General features: G+C 40.1%; 2 protein-coding genes across 7 annotated transcripts in view; one reads left to right on the top strand and one right to left on the bottom strand.

Moving 5' to 3' along the window:
* Positions 1–6,226, bottom strand: TSTD3 (thiosulfate sulfurtransferase like domain containing 3). The gene is made up of 5 exons (XM_047769138.1): positions 6,209–6,226; positions 4,352–4,520; positions 1,133–1,306; positions 878–1,037; positions 1–325 (listed from the first exon to the last, which is right to left on the bottom strand). The coding sequence occupies exons 1-5, from the start codon at positions 6,224–6,226 to the stop codon at positions 253–255; spliced, it is 594 nt and encodes a 197-aa protein (XP_047625094.1). The 3' UTR covers positions 1–252.
* Positions 6,227–9,775: 3,549 nt separating this feature from the next.
* USP45 (ubiquitin specific peptidase 45) overlaps positions 9,776–23,955 on the top strand; it is a 62,279-nt gene continuing 48,099 nt past the window's right edge. For 2 of the 6 annotated variants that reach the window (XM_047761503.1, XM_047761485.1), the window contains exons 1-4: positions 9,779–9,848; positions 14,776–14,885; positions 19,002–19,174; positions 19,801–19,904. In XM_047761503.1, the coding sequence (XP_047617459.1) occupies positions 14,786–14,885; positions 19,002–19,174; positions 19,801–19,904 (377 nt within the window). In that variant the 5' untranslated portion in view covers positions 9,779–9,848; positions 14,776–14,785. Of the gene's footprint in view, positions 9,849–14,775; positions 14,886–19,001; positions 19,175–19,800; positions 19,905–23,955 lie in introns of those variants that run through there. The other 4 variants (XM_047761528.1, XM_047761492.1, XM_047761510.1 and 1 more) reach the window with 4 other exon arrangements.

Below are 23,955 nucleotides of genomic sequence, written 5' to 3'. Positions count from 1 at the left end.
TTTTAGAATCCCAATCCTTCTATTTCCATGGCAAGTCACATACAATTACCTCAATCCTCAGTAGCCTTTGGAAGTAGGCAGAGCACATGGTATTCTCAATTTGTAAGTGAGAAAAGGATTCAACAAATATTTGACTTATATAAATCCCCTTGCCATTAACCAATGGTGCCAGGGCTACATTTTTATTCTTTTGCTTATTCCACTGTCCTGGGTTGCATGTACACAAGGAAAGGGCCAGTTGTATTCCAAAATTCAATTTCCTTGTTTCTTCTCTGAAAATTCATATGTTGCCCATTCCTTCCATCTTCCAGCATAGTGTTGTGCACTAAAAACATAAATAATTAGTGCTATAAACATTTTCTCATGCTTTGTAGCACAAGGTTGAAAGGAACTTTGGAGATAAAAACTTTACTTTTTTTTTTTTAAGGGCCTCACCTTAGGCATATGGAAGTTCCAAGGCTAGGGATCAAATTGGAGCTACAGCTGCCAGCCTACACCACAGCCACAGCAACACAGGATCCAAGCTGCATCTGTGACCAATATCACAGCTTGTGGCAATGCTGGATCTCTGACCCACTGAGCGAGACCAGGGATCGAACCCGAATCCTCATGGACACAAGTTGGATTCGTTTCCACTGCACCACAACGCGAACTCCTGGAGATAAGAACTTTAAAGAGAGATGCAATGGCTTCTAACCAGGCTATTTAGACTTTAAGCCTATTTAAAAGATTGCAGGGTAAGTAGAGACTTGCAGTCTCACTGTCCTCCCATTACAAACATAGTAATTATAAGAAATTCTTCAGCAGGCCAATGAAAATATCTGTGAAACACTGCAATACACATTCTTGAATCCATTTTTATCCTACACCTACACACCTGTTAAAGCCCAGAGATACTGCTGTGTTCAGAGCCTTCTTGCTTCTCACTCCAGCTAAACAAGAAAACACTAGACTGTTGGATTTGGATGGTTTTACTTCATTGTACTTCTCTTTGAAGTCTTTTGGGCTCATCTGCAGAGCTTTACCTACATCATCCACTGAAAGAAAATGTTAAGAATTTCAAGTAAATTTTAGATGCAATTACTGGCTATATATTTTTCTAATGAATCAGGTTAAGACACATGGCACTTACATGGTATACTGACAGACCCAGGGATTTTTCCACACTCAAGAATTTCCCAGGTTTCTCTAACATCAATTAACATATTTTTTTTGGATTTCAAGAGGCTTTTAAGTTCCGTATAAGTGACATCTTTACACACAGCAGTACAAAAATTGTGGTAGCTTCCTTTTATTGACTTCAAACCTAGAAAGAATAAAATTAAGTACCTTCAAAATGACATCACTATTAATATCTGCAAAGAGTAGGTCAAAGGATTTTTCCCCTTTGTTCCATTCAGCTCCATACTGGTCTTCTGACTTTACTAAACTGTAACTGATGTATGTATTTTGCACACAGCCTATCTGGGCAGTGAGATGTAGGCCTGTCTTCCTGTCCTGCATACTTATGGCTGGTCTTAGGCCAGCTCCATGTTCTACTCTCTCCAAGTCCTTCATTAGCGGGGGCCTGGGGGCGGGGGGGTGGTTGTAAATACACATTCAGCGTTTGGTAACTTCACAAATAATTTGTAAATCTTACCCTAATCCAAGTCTTTCTTGTATAGTAGAGTCCATTAGACTGACATTTAACTCTAATTAAACAAGGGTGAGGGGGTGAAGAACAGGAGGAATAATCAGTAAGACTGGATCTTCTGGAGTTCCTGTCATGGCTCAGCAGTTAATGAACCCGACTAGTATCCATGAGGACGCAGTTTCAATCCCTGGCCTCCCTCAGTCTATGGTATAGTTCACAGACGTGGCTCAGATCTGGTGTTGCTGTGACTGTGGTGTAGGCCAGCAGCTGCAGCTCCAATTTGACCCCTAACCTGGAAACTTCCATATGCCATGGGTGCAGCCCTAAAAAGACCAAAAAAAAAAAAAAAAAAGACTTGATCTCCTGTCCTCCACTCAGTGGGCAAAAGCCTGAAGCAAGCATGTTATGTTCCTGGATGAGTCTCAGCTTCCCCGAGCCTCTCACAGTATGAGACTGTACTTCACACTAATTATTAAAGCCATAGTGTGTGTTTTCATAAATTCCACTTTATCTGGTGCTTAAGCAAAAAAAACAGCAATCTGCTCCCACATTGAAGAAAACTTAGCTGTTTGGGATTTGTGAGAGATAATGTATGGTTCTCTTCAGGGATTTTTTAAGAGTAATACAGACTATGTGACTTTCACTTTTTGAGCTTAAACTTTATATTTATTCATTCATTTGTCTTTTGAGGGCCATACCCACAGCATATGGAGGTTCCCAGGCTAGGGGTGGAATCGGAGCTGTAGCTGCTGGCCTACACCACAGCCACAGCAACATCAGATCCAAGCCACATCTTCGACCTACACCACAGCTCACAGCAACACCGGATCCTTAACCCACTGAGTGAGGCCAGGGATCAAACCCAAAACCTCATTGTTCCTAGTCGGATTTGTTTCCAATGCGCCATGATGGGAACTCTTGAGCTTAAACTTTAAATAAACTCCAATTTTGCCATTTCCACACTAGTAAATCCAACCTCACCTGGTTGCTCCCTCCAGCCTACATTACAGGATTCAGTCCAAACTTCTTAGTATGATCCACAACGTCCCTCAACTCATCAACATAATTACCAAAACTCTTCCTCATTCCGTGTCTGCCCCAATTATCCTACCCTCCAGCTGCATACATCAAAAATATATATATATGCTCTAATCTCACTTTTATAGTGGAAACAGCAGGGATTTTTTTTTTTTTTTTTTTCCCAGCCTGCCAGCACATGAAGTTCCCAGGCCAGGGATCAGATCCCAGCCACAGTGAACTCTGACGCCAGAACCTTTAGCTCACTGTGTGGGGCCAGGACTGAACCTTCATCCTGGTGCTGCAGAGCCACCACAGATCCCATTGCGCCACAGAGCACAGATTTTACAGTCAGATAAACCTAGGTTCAAATCCTGGTTGCCCAAATAGCTCTGTGACTGGGCAGATTACTTAAACTCTGTGAGACTATTTGTTATTTCTAAGATCAAATAATATTTAACCTTGAAAATTTGCTGTGAGGTTTAAATAATCTATACAGGGCACAATAAGTGTCTGTTTTTTTTTGTTGTTGTTGTTTGTGTTTTTAGGGCTGGCTGCACCCACTGCATATGGAGGTTCCCAGGCTAGGGGTCAAATCATAGCTGTAGCTGACAGCCTACGCCATTGCCACAGCCATAGCCACAGCAACTTGAGATACGAGGCCACGTCTGTGACCTATACCACAGCTCACCACAACATCGGATCCTTAACCCACTGGGTGAGGCCAGGGATGGAACCTGCGTCCTCATGGATGCTAGTGGGGTTCGTTTACGCTGAGCCACGAAGGGCACTCCTCAAGTAGAATTTTAAAAATGAAACAGGCACCTTTTCTCTAACACCTTCTCCAACTCATCAGTTGTTCTTTCAACTGCATGACTGGGCTTTGTGTGGTGATGGTTTAAATCTGTGTCCACCCCACCCCCCAAATGGTGAGGTGAGCTGTATCCCCAGTAGGGGCGTCTGGCAGATTAAGAGCTCAATAAATGATTATTAATTAAAGGTAAAATCAAATAAAGAATTTCCATGAACTACACATCTTCAACTACAGAGGATGTACCCAGAGTTAAAACAGAATAATTGGACTGGGGCGGGGGAGGGGAGAAAGTGTAATGGTTGGAGTCCCCGTAGCTTTATCCACTAAAGCTGTTGCTAAAGGAGAGGCAGCATGTAAAGCAAAGAGAAGGGACCGGAGGCCTGATCTGAGTTCTAGACCCACCTCCTCCACTAACCACCTTTGCTTCTCTGGCTTGTGTTTCGTCAGCTGTAAAATTAGGGGTGGTGCTATTATATCCCTAACATGTGATAACTGTAGGTTTCATCAACCTACAAAACACTGGGAGGTCACAAGTATAACTCGCAAGGCTGGGCTCGTAATTGCGTCTCTCCTGGGAGGAACCGGCCATTGGGCTCATTCCTCTGACCTTCATTACTCATGCAAGCACCTTTATAAACTGCCTTCGCACGCGAGCTCCCTGGAACAAAGTTTACCCCTCTCCGTTCGTCCGCCGAGAACCCCAGACCCCAGCAGCCCGAAATCTGAAGGAATAAGAACTGTAAGTGGGTGTTACATACCCAGGGACCAAGAGAAATGCGTCTGGCTTTTAACTGGAAACCTTAAACAAGCGAGCACCCCCACCAATGCTATCCCTCTCCAGGGCCCCGAGGTTAGGCTTTCTCCTTTTCCCCGACAGCCGAGCTCACCCAGAACGCAACCTCCGCGGACCCGAGGATTGCCTGGCGCGCACTCTCGAGCAGCAGCCGCTGCAGCACCATTGCGGGTTCCAGACGCAGGGCTACCGACCGCTCCCTCCTCCCGCTCTTGCTCCTCCTCCCGCCGCTGGTGAAGCCGCGCCGGGCTCTCGAGCGCCCTCTAGCCTGGTGCCGGCCGAACCGGGTAGTGCCCCTTGGAGTAATAGTGGACCGAAACGTGCCCTGCTTTAAAACTTAAAATCATGTGAAAAGCAACTAAGAGTTGGGCTTGTTTTTTTGGTGCTGATTATTATTTTTTTTTTAAGGAGAGACAAAGTTGAAAAGTGGAAAGAAAATTTAACAAAGATAATGTTTAAAGATAAAAACTAAATAATGCTCTCCAATTTACTTCATGACAGGGTTAAAGCAAACTACATGGAGGCTTTTCTTAGAATTACTCTGCACTCCCAGAGCTGATTCAACTGATGTCAGTATTAAGGTAATCTCATGCTGTCATCTTTTCCCTGCAACATGGTATTTGACTACATCAAGGATAACCTTGTCACAGTTAGATCCAACTATGTTATAAAATGTGTTCAGGGAGTTCCCGTCGTGGCACAGTGGTTAACGAATCCGACTAGGAACCATGAGGTTGTGGGTTCGGTCCCTGCCCTTGCTTAGTGGGTTAAGGATCCGGCGTTGCCGTGAGCTGTGGTGTAGGTTGCAGACGCGGCTGGGATCCTGTGTTGCTGTGGCTCTGGCGTAGGCTAGTGGCTACAGCTCCGATTCGACCCCTAGCCTGGGAACCTCCATATGCCACGGGAGCGGCCCAAGAAATAGCAAAAAGACAAAAATAAAATAAAATAAAATGTTACTATACATTGCTACTATAACAAATTACCACAAATTTATTATGTAGTTTTGTAGGTTACAGGTCATTCAGCTAAAGTTAAGGTGTCAGCAAGCCTGCGCTCCTTCTGAAGGCTATAGGGGAGAATTTCTTTGCTTACCTTTGCATCTGCTAGAGGCTGCCTGTATTCCTTGACTGGTGGTCCCTTTCTCCATCTTCAAAGCCAGCAGTTTAGCATCTTCAAATCTCTCCTAACTCTGACTTCTGCTTCTGTTGTCACATCCACTTCTCTTCCTCTAACCCTTCCGCCTCCCTTTCATAAGGACTTTTGTGATTACACTGGGACCACTAAGATAATCTTAATTATATGTGCAAAATCCTTTTGCCATTTAAAGTAATATATTCATAGGTTCTGAGTATTAGAACATCTTGGTATGTGTGTTGGGTGTGTGTACGTCACAACAATGCCTCAGTCCAATCCCCGGCCCAAGAACCCCATATGCCACAGGAGCAGCCAACAAAGGGGTGGAAAAAGCATTAAAGTTATTCAGTGTTCAATAATCAATAAAATCACTTCAATTTTCTAAACCAGTGACATCACTTATAATTACGTTTTTCCAAATCATTTGGAGTTTAACTATAGTCTCTGTGTAATCTGTTTTGGGGACTGACTTTTTAAATTTTATTTTATTTTATTATTATTAAAGTATTGTTGATTTACAATGTTTCATTAAGTTCTGTTGTACAACAAAGTGTCCCAATCACACACTTCCCTATCCATTCCAAATATAACAGTTTGCATCCCCAAGACTTCCAAAATGCCCATCCATCCCACTCCCTCCCCTTTCCCCCTGGGAACACCAAGTCCACTCTTCTTGGCCAAGATCTGTTTCTGGTTTTTGTTTGCTTGTTTGTTTGTTATTTTTAGATAGGATCATCTGTTCCATATTTTAGATTCCACAAATAAGAGATATCATATGGTATTCGTCTTTCTCTTTCTGGCTTACATCACTTAGTACGAGAGTCTCTAGTTCCATCCGTTACTGCAAGTGGTGTTAGTTTGTCATTTTTATGGATGAGTAATATTCCATTGCATGCATATGTACCACATCTTCTTAATCTGGGGATTGACTTTGAACTAAGATGTCATTATATATTGTACTCTCTATGGCATCCCCATCATAAACCACCGATAGCATGGACACAGATATGGAAACAGTGTACTTGGCCTCAGTGAATCACATTTAATTTAATTTACACTTTTGTAAGAGCACATATTACTAAACAATTCTTTTTCAAGTGTTCATGACTAATTATTTCAGAAATATTTTTCTGTTCTGAAAAGATGAATATACCCTCCTGTAACTAGCACAGTGCCAAATTTGGTTTATTTAAGATAACTTAGAGCAAAAAGATTGTATCAAACAAGAATATCGATCCCTGCTCCTTGGACAAGTATCCGAGTTCTTCCTTCAAAGTCAGTGTGATGGGGGGAAGTAAGGCTTAAAATGAGATGAAAAGGAAAGAAATAATTTGACACTTCTAGGAAAGGTCTACTACTGCTGAGTTGATACAAATCATTAATTCTCAAACAACTCTTTTTTTTGCCACAATGCAAGTGAAGAACAATTGAAAGGAGGAGGGTTTTAACACACTTGAGATTTTTCCCATTTCTTCCTAAATCAACATCAAACCCCCAGATTTTAGACAAATCGAATGAAGAGTTAGGAAATGTATGTCTTTCATGCAACGTTCTTTTGAAGAGTTTTTATTAAAACTTAAAATGAGCATCTGTTGACTCAGCATTTTCACTGCTAATAGTTTACCTACCTAAAATATCTGCACAAGTAGGCAAAGATTAAAGTATATCACCAGGGGACTGACTGGGAAAAAATGATACATCCATCACTGGAGTTCTAAGCCAACTAGTCAAAACAATGGGGCTAATGTAGAGATATGTCTAAGACATAAAATCAAGTGAAAAAAATCAAGTTGTAGGCTACAACGTAGACCATAATCTAACTTGACTTTTAAATTTTAACAAGTGATAGTCATGTAAAAATGTAGTACAAATGTATATTGTATATGCAAAGACAATTCCTGAAACTATACACAAGAAACAGCAAATAGGGGAAAGAAAACGTTACCTCTGAGAAAAGGAAATGAGAGTGTGGGAAGGAGGAAAAGATGAGGAACTTTATACCAAACTCTTATGTATTACTTTTATTATAAAGAGTGCATCTTTAAAAATAAATGATAGGGAGTTCCCTAGTGGTCTAGTGGTTAGGATTTGGTGCTTTCACCAGTGAGGTCAGGGTTCAGTCTCTGGTCTGGGAACTGAGTTCCCACATCCAGCCACTGTATGCCGGGCAGCAAAAAAACAAACAAACCAAAAAACCATGGTAAAAACTGGTTTACCATGCATAGCCTATAGCTTAGTAAAGTTTACATATATTTCCAGGCAGAACAAGAAGATAAAATGAAGATATTTAACTTATTTGAAATATATACACAGATGACTTTTAGCACATTTACATTTCTATTTGGTACTTTGCTATAATGTTTTTGCAATAGCACTAAAAATACACTTATTAGGTACCATCTGAAAATAATTTCCAGGAGTTCTCTTGTGGCACAGTGGGCTAAGGAGCCAGCATTGTCACTGCAGCAGCTTGGGTCACTGACATGTGGGTTGGGAACTTCCACATGTCACCGGTACAGCCAACAACAACAACAAATTAAAATTAAATAAATAAATAAAAGCAATTAGGTTTCCAAAGAAAATAATAATAATTTCCTTCCTGTGAAGGATCTATCAAAAAGTAAATTTTACTTTCAAGTAAGTGAAAAGATAAATAATTTGAAGAACATCAGAAACAAAAACTTAGTGTTAGACAATTTTCCCTAACTCATGCCAAGTTTTCAAATGGAGATTGCAATCTCTGGAGATTTTGGTTATGCTAAGGGTATATCTGCTAGAAATGAAGACAGCTTTCGGATTTTTGGCATTTTTCAAGAAAGATTTAAGTAGGAGTTCCCATTGTGGCACAGCGGAAACGAATCCAATTAGGAACCATGAGGTTGCGGTTCTATCTCTGGCCTTGCTCAGGGGATTAAGGATCTGGCGTTGCCATGAGCTGTGGTGTAGGTCGCAGACCTGGCTCAGATCTGGCATTGCTGTGGCTCTGGTGTAGGTTGGCAGCTGTAGCTCCGATTGGACCCCTAGCCTTGGGAACCTCCATGTGCCACAGGTGCTGCCCTAAAAAGACAAAGAAAGAAAGAAAGAAAGGAAGATTTAAGTATTAAATGATGATTTGCATAATTCCTAAATTTCTTTAGGAAGAGGACATAAACTTCAATTTTCTAATTCAGTCTTCTCTTTTTTTTCCCTCTGTAAACTGGATTCCAACATAGAACACAATTTAAACATTCCTTTTACTGAAATGCAATTCAGTTTTCTTTTTTTTTTTTTGTCTTTTGTCTTTTTTGTTGTTGTTGTTGTTTTGCTATTTCTTGGGCCGCTCCCGCGGCATATGGAGGTTCCCAGGCTAGGGGTCGAATCGGAGCTGTAGCCACCGGCCTACGCCAGAGCCACATCAGTTTTCAAATTATGTAGATTTGCTCAAGATTACATGTCCTTTACCCCTCCATGTTCTGTTTCAAATCTGATGTTAAATGATTTATGATGTAGACAGTTCTGTTTTGACTTACATGGCCTATTCTTATTTGGTGATTATTTTCTTTTTCTCTTGGGGAAAAAAAATTCCCCCACCCTGAAATTTGATTACCTACTTCAATACTTAGTGGCCCACACATTTGTACTCAGTTACAGTTGTTGAATGAATGGTTTCAATACATACAATGCAAATATCTAGTAATCTCCTTTTCAAGTTTGCTATATGGAAATAATTTTACCTCTTTTATAAGAAATGAACAAGAGTTTTTAAGGGAGAATCAGTTTTTGGATTTATTTCTAGTAACTTTGACTCATAATCCAAGGCTCTATCCATAAGGCCATCTGTTCCTTGGCTGAAGAATTACGAAAGCTTATAAGACTTGTACAGTTTATCCACAACCAGTGTTGATTTTTATGATTATCATTCAAACAAAGTATTTTTCAACCAACTATTTTTACTAAACATATGCAAAGAGCAAACCACTTTAACAGATGAAAAGATACATGTATAGGTCAAGAAATTAACTGTCAAAGAAGAGAGAACAACGGGTAAGACAATAATAATGGGAAAAAGCAAGAAAATATATGATGTTAGATACGAGTTTACTGCACAGTAGAATGCGACGCTGGAAAGTCGGAAGTTGTTCGAGCGGTCTGCACAGCAACAAGTGGGACTCAATTTCGACTCCGAGCTGCGAATTCCAGGCCACTGCCAGGATCCAATTATGAGTCTATTTACATTACTCTAAGATTAGCCAGGGCCTACCCAGCCCTGCAAACCTAGAGGACGCGGGAGGGACGCAAGCCAGACCCGCCCTGTCCATACCCAACTCCCGGTGCGCGTCCACGCGAGGGGCGGTCCCGAACCCCCACCCTCCTGCGGCGTGGGGGCGGCACATGAGGCCCCGCCCCCGCTAGCGGGAGAGACGGCCGCGCAGGCGCAGTTTCTTCTGGTTGTAGACGCGGCTGCTCGGCCCGGCAGGGTGAGTCCGGGGTGCGGTGCTGGGGTCGCCCCAGTTTCTCTGTCTTCGTTCCTGACCCCTTGTGGCGTGACCCGCCGGGGAGAGAAGCCCCTTCCGCTCCCTCACCTTCCCGATCCTTGGGGGCGCCAGGAGGTCACCAACAGCCGCGTGAGCGCTGCCGGGCCGGCCAGGCATCCGGGCCGCGGCGGGAGGAGCCGGGGAGGCGGGGCGGGGAGAGGGGCCGCCTCACCTTGACCTAGGGGCGCCTCCGCTCAGCACCCTTCCGGCTTCCCACATCCCCTCGCTCACACCTCCCAGCTCACTTTCTTTTCAGAAATTTTGGATATTTTTGTGACTGGAGGAAGCGTGTCTTACCACGGGTTTCTGGCAGCATCGTGTAGTATTAGGAACCTGGAGTTGGACTGTCTGGGTCCAAATCCTCATCCATCACTTAGTGGCTCCTGGCCTCTGCAAGTCAGGGAGACCCCTTTGTGTCTCAGTTTAAGCATAAAATGGGGGGAGGGAGGACAATAGTAACCTATCTCATAAGATGGTTGTTATGATTGTAATTGTGAGGATCAGGTGGGTTAGTTATCTCTGAAGTGCTTAGAACCTAATGAGATTCATGCACAATTAAATACGTAAGTGCAAGTGCATCTTTTTGAGCCTGGTATCTAAAAGGAGAGTTTTGTCTCTCTCCGCCCTTCCCCAGAACCCTTGCCAAAAATAATTGCTCAAGACTGGGGGAAAATTTTTTTTTTCTTTTTTCTGAGTAGGGGCTTTTGTATGCATGGCCTTTTTAAAAAATGAAACATTTCTAAACAATTTAGTTGCACATCCTACCTTAGAGAAAAGACAGATTAGGGTAATGCAGAAGTTGAAAACTGGAAGAATGGCTAGAACTTAATTTGTGCTGAAAAGATTTAACATAGTAGGCCTGAGACTGCTCTCCTTAGAAGGTTCCGCTTGCAGGGTTGGGCCTTGCTTAGCATCTGGGAACAATATGCTGTAGGATACAGTTTATGCAGAAGTTAGCAGCTTCCATAAATATCCCATGCCTGTGAGTCTGTAATAGATTTCCCTGAACAGAAACATTGCACAGACATTATTGGACTTTACTCATTGTGGGGAAGAGTGTGGTTTGTTTGACCTCTCCTGGGAGGGTGAGAACCTGAGGAAGCCTGCACATGAATTCCTCTGGACTTGGCCTGTGTCTTTTTCCCTGTGATCAGTCTGTGTGTCCATATTACCTTGCTTAATAAATTTTAGCCATGAGTCTAACTATATGCTGGGTCTCGTGAGTCTTTCTAGTGGATCTCCAAATGGGAGGGTGGTATTGGAACTCCCCAGATGCAGTATTGGTGACAGAAAGTATTTGAAGCTCTACCATTGGTTTTTCATTTTGTCTCTTTTTTCCTGAAAGGGGAATTGAAAAATAAAGCCATACAGATAAGTGATGCCAAATAGTGGGTTACTGTCCAAAAATGAGTCTATGTTTAGACATACTGCATGTGTCAGAAAAATCACTGGACATTGATTCGACATGGCCAAGTTAAGTTAGAGTCAGTGCATTTGAAAATAGGCATAGGTCTTTTATAGATCACAGGTCAAATGCCTTGTTCTTTTGGGTATTCTGCCAGCCTTAGCTATGTGTTAATGCTCATTTATATCAAACTCTCATGGGGAGTGAAAAAATGACTAATTTCTCATGGGATTGTGTTATGTCTATTTTCAGGGCAGCAAGTTAAAAGAGTTTGAGGGTAGAAAGATCAGATTTGCTATCTGATTATGTCTCTTTTCTCTCAGTAAAATAGAATACCAGATTATATTTGGAGGAGTAGGGAAAGGAGGAGTAGAAGGTTTGGGAGATTGCCAAATGGCTCTGTAAGTAAGTTGGCCAGAAGGTGTAGTAGATGATGGGATGTTTTGATCCATGTGAGATTGTGACTGAAGTTGGCAGATCCAATTTACTTTCTTGCAAGACTTTCTCCAGCCTACTTGGATGCAGACATGAGGAAAGTGGCTAATAATCCTAGAAAGAGCTCATCTAGGATTGGGGTTCTGTTAGTGGAGTGGTCTGGTGGTCATTAAGGCTGTGCACACATATTGTGTTCTTTCTGGGTACATGATAAGGTTACAGTCTTTGTTCACATATCCTCTCCTCATGCCCACCCCCAACCCCCTTGTCTACTTGAAGATGACTGTGGCCATATGACTTGCTTTGGCCAGTAATATATAAGCAGACATGTGTCACTTGCAAATGAAGCTTGAAGAACCAGGACTCCATTTGCCACTTGTCTTTCTTCCTTCCCTGCTATGGTGATTGTGGAAGCACTCGCTGAGATACAGCCTCTTGTCACCCTGTGCACTAGAGGAGGGTAGGAATGGCTGACCATGAAAGCTGGAAGAACTCAACGTTGTGATCAGATAATGGAACTTGTATTAGTGATTTTGCAAGTGGGAACTATAGGGATAAGTGGATGCAGTCTGGACGGTGAAGGCAGGCAGAAGCAAAGTGGTTAAGGAGCCCAGAGGCCTTGTGTGTCTCTGTAACCCTGAAGGCCTTAATTTATTGCAGCTTTGTTCAATGGTGATGACCCTTAGACTTAAAGAAATGGCTCTTAAAATGATAAACTCAGAAGCTTCCTTATGTGGAACATGGTATGACTAAATCAGGATTCAGAATTTATTATTGAATTCAAAGAGTTTTCCACCTTGATCAATAAAAGCAAATAAACAAATCACCATGGAAATTCCAATAGCATTTAGCCATGGAGTAGCATGACATTAGGATGGATTTAGGATATAGTGGTTTATTTATGTAGTTATTTTTGTCTTTTTAGGACTTCACCCATGGCATATGGGAGTTATCAGGCTAGTGGTCAAATTGGAGCTGCAGCTGCTGGCCTACGCCACAGCCACAGTAACACCAGATCTGAGCTGCATCTGGATCCTTAACCCACTGAGTGAGGCCAGGGATCAAACCTGCATCCTTAGGGACACTGTGTTGGGTTCTTAACCTGCTGAGCCACAGCGAACTCCTGACTTTTAGTTTTTTTTGTTTTTTTTTATTATAAAGAGTTTATTTAAAAAAAGTTTATTAAAAATATAGAGGTAAATAAATATCATGGAGAAAGAGATAAGTTCGGTGTGGGATGTTATACAGCTTTGCTATTGAAAGTGTGGCCTGTGGATCCCAGCAGTGGCTTCCTCTTGGGAGTTTTTCAGACAGCAGACCCTCAGGTCTTCTGCTAGCTTGATGAATCAAAATCCACATTTTAATAAGATCTCCAGGGTGACTCATATGCACTATCCTGATATCTTTAAATAGTCAGTGTCTTAGGAAAGTAAGACACTATTAACTCTCTATTTCTTATGAGAAGAACATATTTGTAGACTAAAAAATACTAATGTGACATAATCAATACAATGAGCAAACTTTGAATCCTTATTCAAAAAACCAGTATAAGAGTTCCTGTTGTGGCACAGCGGAATCTGAGTAGAATCCATGAGGATGCAGGTTTGATCCCTGGCCTTGCTCAGTGAGTCAGGAATCCGGCATTGCCCTGAGTTTGGTGTAAGTTGCAGATGTGGCTTGGATCCCATATGGCTGTGGCTGTGGTATAGGCTGGCAGCTGTAGCTCTGATTTGACCCCTAGCCTGGGAGCTTCCATATGCTGCAGGTGAGGCCCTAAAGAGCAAAAACAAACAAAACCAGTACAGAAGATACTTTGGGTCAGCTGAATAAATTAGAGTATGATGGAATATGAGATGATATTAGGGAATTATTGCTAATTTTCTTAGACTTGATAATGATGTGATTATATAGGAGAATCCCCTTGAGGAATACATACTCTGCAACATTTTTTTTTTGTCTTTTGTCTTTTTAGGGCCACACCTGTAGCATATGGAGGTCCCAGCATAGGGATGGGATCAGAGCTACAGCTGCTGGTCCGCACCACAGCTCACAGCAACGCCAGATCCTTAACCCTTCGAGCTAGGCTGGGGATCGAACCCTCATCCTTATGAATACTAGTCAAGTTCATTAACCACTGAGTCACGATTGTTACTCCTATGCTCTGCAACTTTTAAATAGTTCAGGAAAAATAAACGTACATACGTGTGTGTATATATGTATATTATATGCACACATTGATATTTAGATAAGACGTGGCAAAATGTTCTAGATGTGCAATGTAGATGGTGTGTAGGTATTTATTATACTTTTTTTTAACTTTTGTGAAAGTTTGCCCATTGTTATAATAAAAAATGGGGAGGGGAACCACAAAAAGTGCCATAACTCAAGATAGAAGTATATTTCTCTCCCAGTCGTCCACTGCTGGGTCCTACAGTACAGGAGGGGGCTCTACTGAGTTTGGCACCTGGCTTCCATCCCTGGTCTATTGTGGCTTTTTCAGCTCCTGCTTTCTCCTACTTGGTGAAATGGGAGAAAGGGCAGAGGGAGCACATGAACCAGAAGCAGCATAAATACTTTTTTTTATTCATCCTGACATCTTGCATCTGGGGATCAGCAAGTAAAAGTCAAATGTAAGGTGCCATTTGTATACTGGTTTAATAAAGATCTCTTTGGTTTTCAGCTGATGTTCTCCTCTTCTTCTTCTTATTAATTTACTAGACCAATTGAAATCAAGTTCATTTCCATTTTAGTATTCATTAAGTAAAATACATAATTTTTTTTTTCTTTTTTGGCTTCCCTGAAGCATATGGAGTTCCCAGGCCAGGGATCAGATCTGAGCCCCAGTTGCGACCTAAGCTGAAGCTGCAGCAACACCAGATCCTTAACCCACTCTGCTAGTCCAGGGATTGAACCTGTGTCCCAGCACTCCCAAGATGCCACCAATCCTGTTGCACCACAGCAGGAACTCCAAAATACATAAAATTTTAATTTTGAGGATTAATATGTATTTTTTTCCCTGAACCTTTTCAGTAAATAACAGATGCGGGTGAAAGAGCCATCCAAAGCTTTAACTGAGAAAGCCAAAAGAAGTAAAAGACCTACTATACCTCATGATGAAGACTCTTCAGATGACATTGCTGGTAAATTGTGATGTCTGGCTTCCTGAATAGTGTTGCAGAGGAGAAATAATAGTTATGTTTTTAATTAATACTTTAGTCTTTATTTCATCGTTTTCTGCATGAGCTTTAAAATCAGCTTGTCTAGTTCCAAAATATCCTGTTGGCATTTTTATTGATATTTTCTTTATTTTATAAAGTAACTTAGAATTGGCATCTTTTCTTGTTGTTGTTTTGCATGGCTGTTAAAACCAAGCCCTCAAGCCAGTGAGGTTGGCAGCTGACCCTAGGGAGCTGTTGGCTTCCTGGCTTGGCTTTTTCTTTTAACCTCATGCTTTGGGTTTTGGCCTCTGAGGATTTTCCTTACTGACTTACCCGTTCAGTCCTCTATTTAAAAAGATGTTTTTAATGTATTATTTCCATTTCTAAGTGTTTTTAACTTGGAGGAGTGTTTCAGGTTAGTTAGATTGCCATATTGAAGGAAGTCTGAATTGTCTTTAAATATTTGTTCAATTCTGTTAATACAGTTTTCTTCAGGGGTTCTAATTATTCCTCTGTTAACTCTTTTGCCTATCTTTTGAAGTTAATATTTTTCCTCAAATCTTCTAAAACTCTTATTTCCTTTTTCTTTTGTCTGCTGTTTTCATTTTTTTTTTAATTTTTATTATTTATTTATTTATTTATTTATTTTGAGGCCAAGCCCGTAGCATGTGGAAGTTCCAGGACCAGGGATCAAACCCTCTCCACAGCAGTAACTCAAGCCACAGCAGTGATAACACTGGACCCTTAACCTGCTCAGCCCCCGGGGAACTTCTTCATTTTTATTTCTTACTATGTCTTCAGCAGTGTCTCTTTCACCTTACCATCTTTTTAGCTGTATCTTTGTTTTTGTGGTTTATTTACTTCCATTTCTTTCCTGAACTGTGCTGGTCACTTCCTATCGTTTTGCCACCTTGGCCTAAAGTATTTGCTTCTTTTTTGTGTTGTTACTTCGTAACAGTGATTGCTTTGCCTTTTTTCCTTTCCCTTCTTTGGTTTTCCTTATATTATCTTAGCATAGAATTTGTGGCTTTGATTTTTCTTTGATTAGCCATTCTTTGATGTAGGGTTGCTTTTTTTGGGCCAGTTGGTTTTAGAATATTTGTGTAAGAAGGAAAACCAGAGCATTGTCTCCTAGTTTTTCTGAAAATGAACTTGGTGTTTTTTTTTTTTTTTTCTTTTTTGGCTGCCCCACAGCATATGGAGTTCCCAGGCCAGGGATCAGATCCCAGCCATAGTTGTGCCCTAAGCCACAGCTGTGGCAACTCTGGATGCTTAACCCACTGTTTCAGGCTGGAAATCGAACCTGCATCTCAGTACTCCCAAGACGACCCTGATCCTATTGCACCACAGTAGGAACTCCTGAACTTTTTGTTTCCTGTTCTTTTTGCCCTTGGATAGTGTTGGGGAGGATGAAGAGAAAATGTTCATTTTATGTCACCATTTGCAAACTAGAAGACCTCCTTGTAAAGTATTTTTGTTTTGTTTTGTTTTGTTTTGCTTTTGAGGGCTAAACCTGAGGCATATGGAAGTTCCCAGGCTAGGGGTTGAATCGGAGCTCCAGCTGCTGGCCTACACCACAGCCACAGCAACAGGCAATCTGACCTGCATCTGCGACCCACTCCACAGCTTATGGCAATGCTGGATCCTCAATCCACTGAGTAAGGCCAGGGATCCAACCTGCATGCTCGTGGATACTAACTAGTTGGGCTTGTTACTGCTGAGCCACAACAAGAACTTCCTAAAGTTTTTATTAATATTTAAGCAAAAAAATGGAGATTTTGTTTATTGTTTTTGATTTGTTAATGTGAAACAACTATAGACTTTACATTTTTATATTTTCATTCAGGAATCTCTCAAGGACCTACTTGTCAGATGAACTTTGGACAATTATATGATGAAACAAATTGCAGAAAGCTGAGGAAATTTATTTATTAATGTAGAAGGAAATTTTTTGCATTTTCCCCACAAAAGATAGTGAATACTATTTAATACTTGTAGCTCTTGTAGGGAAACCTCAGACTTTTTAATTTACTTATAAAAAATATATGTGGTTGAGATATTTAAAAGCTAATCGATTTAATTTAGAAGCCTGGATGCTTTTAATCGTGAATTCACTTACATCTGAATTCACTAACAATTTCAGTTTCCTGAGTCTGAATTGTAGAATTAAAGAACAGTTGAGTTGTACCATGGCCAGATGCCACGCCAGAGGTGATGTAGAAGTTGTGTGGAATGATTTTTCCCTTAGGGAATTTTAAAATATAAAAACCCAAACAGGAGTTCCCTTGTGGTACAGTGGGTTAAGGATGTGGCATTGTCACTGTGGCAGCTTGGGTCAGTGCTGTGGTGTGGGTTTGATCCCTGGCTTGGGAACTTCTACATGCTGAAGGCGTGGCCAAAAATACCAACCTCTGCCCCCCAAAAAAACTCAAACAAAGCAATGACATTTGGTAAACTGTTTCTAGGTCTTGTATGATCTTTTTTTATCAGTCTTCCCCTGAACAGCCCTTTAATGTCATGCATACTTGCTTTTGAAACATAGGACTTCAGAATTACTCCTTTATTAGTCTGGTTTTACACCAAATTTGCTCTTGGTGTAAAATTAGAAGCTTTAATCTTTTTTTTTTTTTTTTTTTTTTTTTGCTTTTTGCTTCTTAAGGCTGCACCTGCAGCACTTGGAAGTTCCCATGCTGGGGGGTCAAATCGGACAGAGATGCAGCTGCTGGCCTACACCACATCCACAGCAATGCCAGATCTGACTTGCATCTTCAACACATACCACAGCTCACAGCAGTGCTGGGTCATTTAACCCACTGAGCGAGGCCAGGTATCGAAATTGAGTCCTCATGGATACTAGTTGGGTTTGTCGCCCCTGAACCACAACAGGAACTTCTAGAAGTTTTAATCTTTTATCAGATTTACATATTATTTTTGTTAAAATTGTTTATTATAAATAATTTGTCAGAAATCATATTCTACGTCTTCAGAATGAAATGAAACTAATGCTTAGTCTCTAGTTAACCAGTAGGTGAAAAGCAATGCTTTGCCTTCAGAAAGAGAAGTAGAGAAAGTTGAAATGTAAATGCTCCTTCTCTTTCCCTCTTCAAGGTATTCAGTCTCTGCCTTTGTTGTTTGATTTTTAGCAAGTCGTTGTAGGTTTGGTGTTTGGGACATTTGAGGTGTAGAAATTGAAGCATTCAGTGTTTGGGAGAAATGGAAGTGTTATTGAGCCCTTGGGAGAAGAATATGGTTATTTGAAGAACTAAAAACATACTTATTCATTTTGGCCATTTGTCTCCACACAGTGCACTCAGTGGAAATCTATTATAAAGGATAATTAAGGACCATGCTAAATGCTGGTTATTTTGGGAACAGCCATTAAGGAGAACTTTGTTCCTGCAAATTATGCCATTTTTTGCTCCTCTCTTTTCTTCATCCCAATGGTGAAAATAGTGTCATAGCCCATGGGAAAAGATTTCTCTTGTGTATCTTAGTGAAAAGAAAATATACTAAAATTTTTGACACATAGTAGCTTCTCAATAAATAATCTTCTTTATTTATTAATTAAACTTCTAATTTTTGAAATAATTTTAGATTCACAGGAGGGTACAAAGACATATACAAGGAAGTTCCATTCACCTTTCATCCAGCCTCTTCTGATTTAACATCTTGTATTTCTATAGCACCATATCAAAACCAGGAAATTGACATCAGTATAATTTTTGGAGCTTATTCAGGTTTCACCAGATGTACATACATTTTGTCTGTGTGGGTGCGCACATGTGCATGTGCGTGCAATTTTATTACATGTGTAGCTTTCTATAACCACTGCAGTCAAGTTACTTGACTACACTGTCACCACCCTGAGTGCTACTTATTTATAGCCACACCACTGCTCCTGGCAACCGCTAATCTGCTCTCCAATTTTATTACACAAATGTTTTATAAATGGAATCATGCAGTATGTATCCTTTTTGAGTTATTTTGTTTTTGGAATCTCTGTGTTTATTACAACATTTTAATATTAACTTTTGCTTGCTAATGGTGGTGCTTTGGTTTAGCAAAGAAAATGTTTAACTTTTGTTTTGTCTTATTCAGTAGGTTTCACTTGCCAACATGTAAGCCATGCTATCAATGTGAATCATGTGAAAAGAGCAATAACTGAGAATCTGTGGTCAGTTTGCTCGGAATGTTTAAAAGAGAGACGATTCTCTGATGGACAGCCAGTACTGCTTTCTGATATTTGGTTGTGCCTCAAGTGTGGTTTTCAGGTGAGAAAAATCTCTGTAATATGAGTTTGTCTTAAGTATTTTCCTTAAATGCCTACTGTGAGTTGGACTGTTGGTAATGTTTGGAACTTAAGATAAATTTACTCTCCGTTGAGACTGAACTCTCCAAGGCTGAGCTTAGAAATGTTTATGGTAAACATAAACATTTCTGTGTTATGTTCAGAAAGTAATCATGTGTGGTTTATAAATACTTTGAAAGGGAATCCAACCCACTTGCAAAAGTTCTCATATGTGGACTTGCCTTTATCTGTTTGTATTTACTTCGGAAATGGATCCAAGTTGTGGAGGTGTGTACAGGGGAGGGGCACTACTGGCCTGTGAGCATGCTCAGTAGCCCACCTTGCTAAGACAGAGAGTGTGTACATTTTTTAATGGTATGGAAATTAACTTGGCTCATTACTGTTTTACTGTACAGCAAAAACCAGGTTAGCCTCTTTGCAAGAAATTGGATTTAATGAGAATCTCTGTTGCTTTCAGAAACTTTTCTATCCTCCTTGAAATTAAAAACAAAAGAAACTTTTTTATAAGTTCGAGTATGATTTAAGTTTTGATTAGTATGAAATAAACCTATGTGTAAATCATGCAAATGGTATTCTCTTCATCTTTAGGGATGTGGTAAGAACTCAGAAAGCCAGCATTCAGTGAAGCACTTCAATAGTTGGAGAGCAGAGCTTCATTGTATTATAATTAGCCTAAGCACATGGATTATATGGTAAGTTCCATTTTGTTAGTACTTGTGTCCACTATAAAAAGTACCTTTTTTTTGAGTTTTATAAGGTAAGATATTTAACGATGTTATACCAGCTTATGCTTTTTAACTTGAACACCACATATGGAATAATTTTAGAAAATTAACATTATCCATGCATATACAGTTTAAATAAGGGAAAACCTAGTCATCCCACTAATTTTCGTTAACATTTTCTTTGTACAATAAAAGAAAATTCTTGCAAGTTGATTTTTTTTAATAAACTTACTAAGAGGAGGAAGGTGGTTAAAGTAGTCAAGCGGTTTGGCAAGTCTCTGCAGGGAAAAAGGAAAGCCTAGGCATATATAGTTTGTAAAAGTTATTAGATGATTCTGTTACTTAACCCTGGTTTGGAACTAAGTCTAGTTCCCCCGTTTTATGTATAAGGACACCGAGTATCATTTACCTTTTTGTGGTTACACTGTAAAGACCCAGGCGCTAATATAAGTCTCTTGATTCTTTTAGTCCCTTACCAGCCTAGAACATTGCTTCAGTGGTGTAAGTGTACACTGTGTTGAAAAGCTTTTCCTATATCTTAACAACAGAAATTTTCTAACTGGAGTTCCAGTCATGGCACAGCGGAAACAAATCCGACTAGGATTTGTTGCAAGTTCGACCCCTGGCCTTGCTCAGTGGGTCGGGGATCTGGCGTTGCCATGAGCTGTGGTGTAGGTTGCAGATGTAGCTCGGATCTGATGTTGCTGTGGCTGTGGTGTAGGCTGGCAGCTGTAGCTCCGATTCAACCCCTAGCCTGGGAACTTCCATATGCCATGTGGGTGCAGCCCTAAAAAGCAAAAAAAACTAACTGTAATTTATAGACTCCTAGGGTTACTTGCATGAATTTTCAAAGCTTTCAGGTTTTCTCTAGATGAAAATATTTTAACTTTTTGTTTCATTTCAGGGTTCTAAAATCAATAAAAGGATGTTTTGGTTTATAGAAAAGGCATTCATTGTATAGTTTAATTTAGTCACAGGGTTAGATGCCTGCTGCATTTGTGTTTTTGCTGTTGTTGGCCCCAAGTAATAGAGTTGGGGCGAATGAGTAAAGAACAGCTAGAACTTAAGATGTAGATGAAGCATTGGAGCCCAGGGAGAGGGCAGGATGCCCTAGTGTGTGGCTCAGCAAACATTTCTCAGTAATCTGAATAGTGCAGTGTCTCCAGTGGTAGGGTGTATCAGAATCATCAGCAGGGCTTGTTAGAATGGATGACTGGGTCCCAGGCCTTGAGTAGGGCCTGAGAATTTGCATTTCCAACAAGTTCCCAGGTGTTGCCCATGCTGCTGGTCTGGGGGCCACAGCTTGAGGACCACTGAAACAGAAAGAGGTAGCAGGAGAATTGAGTGGCATCTGGTAAAATAGGTTCATCTCAGGTGCATCTGAATTGGAACTTCTGTTGTAGTTCTTCAGGACCACAGTTATGGTATGGATCATGACTTCATTTTAGCAGCAAAACCCTACTTAGCATAATAGAGTTGTTAGTTTTAACTGAATTGATTTTGTAATTTTGTTTTATATTTCATTGTAATTTTGCTTTCATAGTTATATAGCATTACAAGTCTAGAGTTATAAGGAAGGTGAATTTACCGAGTTTTGTGAGATGAATGTGTTCAATTTGTATTGTAATGAAAATTATTTTAAGTCACATTTGGCAATCCATAAAATTATTTCTCTTTCAAAGGAAGAAATTCAAGTTTGTCACATGCATTTACAGAAAGTTAAAAGCTGTGACTGTTTTCTTTTTCTCATCTAATTCTTAAACCTTAAAATGTTTAACAATTTCAGTATAAACTTCACTAATTTGGATTAGAGAAGGCAAGCCAGAACCAGAGAAAAACATGAAAAACCTAAAAAGAAGAAAGGACTATTGCAGATTTGATGACTTAATCATGACTAACAAAGTGTTGCTGGATAGTGGATTTAATGTTGCTTGAACAGATAATGATTATCACTAGTCATTGTTGTTTTTTTACCTCTGACTTCACATCAGAATCAGAATGAAATTTGAAAAACCCACAGACACCAGTGATCCTCTGTTAAATCTGGGATTCTCTATTTTTAAGTTCCATAGGTAATTCTTACACCTAACCAGGATTTAGAGGCACTGACTTGATACTTAAAAATAACATATAAATGAGTGCTTTTAAATCACTCAAAAGCTTGTTGAAAGAAGATTTATCATTTTCTTTATTACTGACTTGTGAGCCTGTGTCTAAGTTTCTCATCTGTAAAAAGCAAATATTGCACTTCTATTAAGCTATTTATTTTTAAAATGATCATACTTTTGGTGGGCGGGCGAACACGCAGCATATGGAGGTTCCCAGGCTAGGGGTCTAATTGGAACTACAGCTGCCAGCCTACGCCAGCCAGTCACCAGATCCAAGCCTCGTCTGCAACGTACACCACAGCTCACAGCAACCCCAGATCCTTAACCCATTGAGCGAGGCCAGGGATCAAACCCGCAACCTCATGGTTCCTAGTTGGATTCATTTCCGCTGTGCCGTGACGGGAACTCCGATAATACTTTTTTTGATTGTTGTGAGGAATTAAACCAGAAAATGCATGTAAAGTTTTTAGAACAGTGCATGGTGCATAGTAAGTGCTTGATTATTTTTTTGGTTATTTCTAATGGAAACAAATAGAATTATCTTGAGCTCTCCTTTTTTTTCCAAATTCCCTGCCATTGTGCAGTTTTTATGTATTTTTTTGTACTGTTAACGGTACAACAATGTGTTTAATAACAGGTAAACATTCAATTGCAATCTCAGTAAAAGCTGCGACATTTCAATATTTCTCAAATGAGCAGTTATATTTTTATTATTTGTATCAATCATTGCATCAGTAAATATAAAGCATCTGTTATAGTGGCTGCTTGATAACTATAATTGTTTAAATTCCATCATGGTCTATTGGCAAAGATATTTAGGGAGTATTTTCTGTGACTTCATTCCTTCACCAATTTATCTATGTATCCGTATTTCTCTTTTTTTTTTTTGCCAAAAAAATATTTGTTACAAACAATTCAAGAATTTAGCATGCTTACAGAGTACAAAATTAATGTTTATAAAATTATTAAAATATGAAAGTATATGTAAACACATATAACAAGCATTTAAAAAAAAATACCACAGGAGTTCTCATTGTGTCTCAGTGGTTAACGAATCTGACTAGGAACCATGAGGTTGTGGGTTAGATCCCTGGCCTCTCTCAGTGGGTTAAGGATCCGGCATTGCTGTGAGCTGTGGTGTAGGTCGCAGACTCGGCTTGGATCTGGCGTTGCTGTGGCTCTGGCGTAGGCTGGTGGCTACAGCTCCGATTAGACCCCTAGCCTGGGAACCTCCATATGCTGCAGGTGCGGCCCTAGAAAGACAAAAAAAAAAAAAGAAAAAAGAAAAAAGAAAAGAAAATACTACATAAATAGTAGCTATGTATCTGTATTTCTGTGTGCAGAGTGATAGAGTGGATCCTCAGTAAACATTTGACTGAATTTTAAATGCTATTTAGAAAAGAAACCCAAACCAAGTTTACAGCCATTGATCCCAGGACCACTAAGTTATAAACAAGAAGATTGCGAATATCTAAGGCAGTGTTGGCATAAGGCATTGCATTTATAAAACACTTTCAGTACTGTCACTGTTCTCATTTGATCATTAGCTCTCATTAAGATGATAATGTGTGGAAGAAACCTTTATTAATACTACGTGCACTGATGAGTAAACTTAGTGGAGTGTAGTATTCTGAAAAGGAATATGTTTTGAAAATATCTTTTCTAACCCCCTCTTCCCAAATAAACCCCAAACAGAATGAAACACTTATATTGTCTAGTCTTGCTCTTCTCTGTAAGTGGAACCTCCATCACTTAAGCATTCAAGCCAGAAGCCTGGCAGTTACTTTCTTCCCCTTTTTTATTTCATTTTATTATTCCAGTCTTCTAACAAAGATAGACAAAGTGGTATAATGAATTCCTCTGTATCGTTCAGCTTTAAACATTAACTCATAGGATGTCTTACTTCATCT

This window comes from Phacochoerus africanus, chromosome 2, assembly GCF_016906955.1.
Source record: "Phacochoerus africanus isolate WHEZ1 chromosome 2, ROS_Pafr_v1, whole genome shotgun sequence".
NCBI classification, from domain to species: Eukaryota; Metazoa; Chordata; class Mammalia; order Artiodactyla; family Suidae; genus Phacochoerus; species Phacochoerus africanus.
The sequence above is the reverse complement of the archived record's forward strand: the minus strand, read 5'-3'. Positions and strand labels throughout refer to the sequence as shown.

Coding starts and splice junctions, on each gene's coding strand:
- TSTD3 (XM_047769138.1), bottom strand. Junction 1,307..4,351: donor CCGCGGAGGTTGCGTTCTGG/GTGAGCTCGGCT, acceptor TATTCTTTCTAG/GTTTGAAGTCAATAAAAGGA. Junction 326..877: donor GTATCTCTGGGCTTTAACAG/GTGTGTAGGTGT, acceptor TTATGTTTTTAG/TGCACAACACTATGCTGGAA.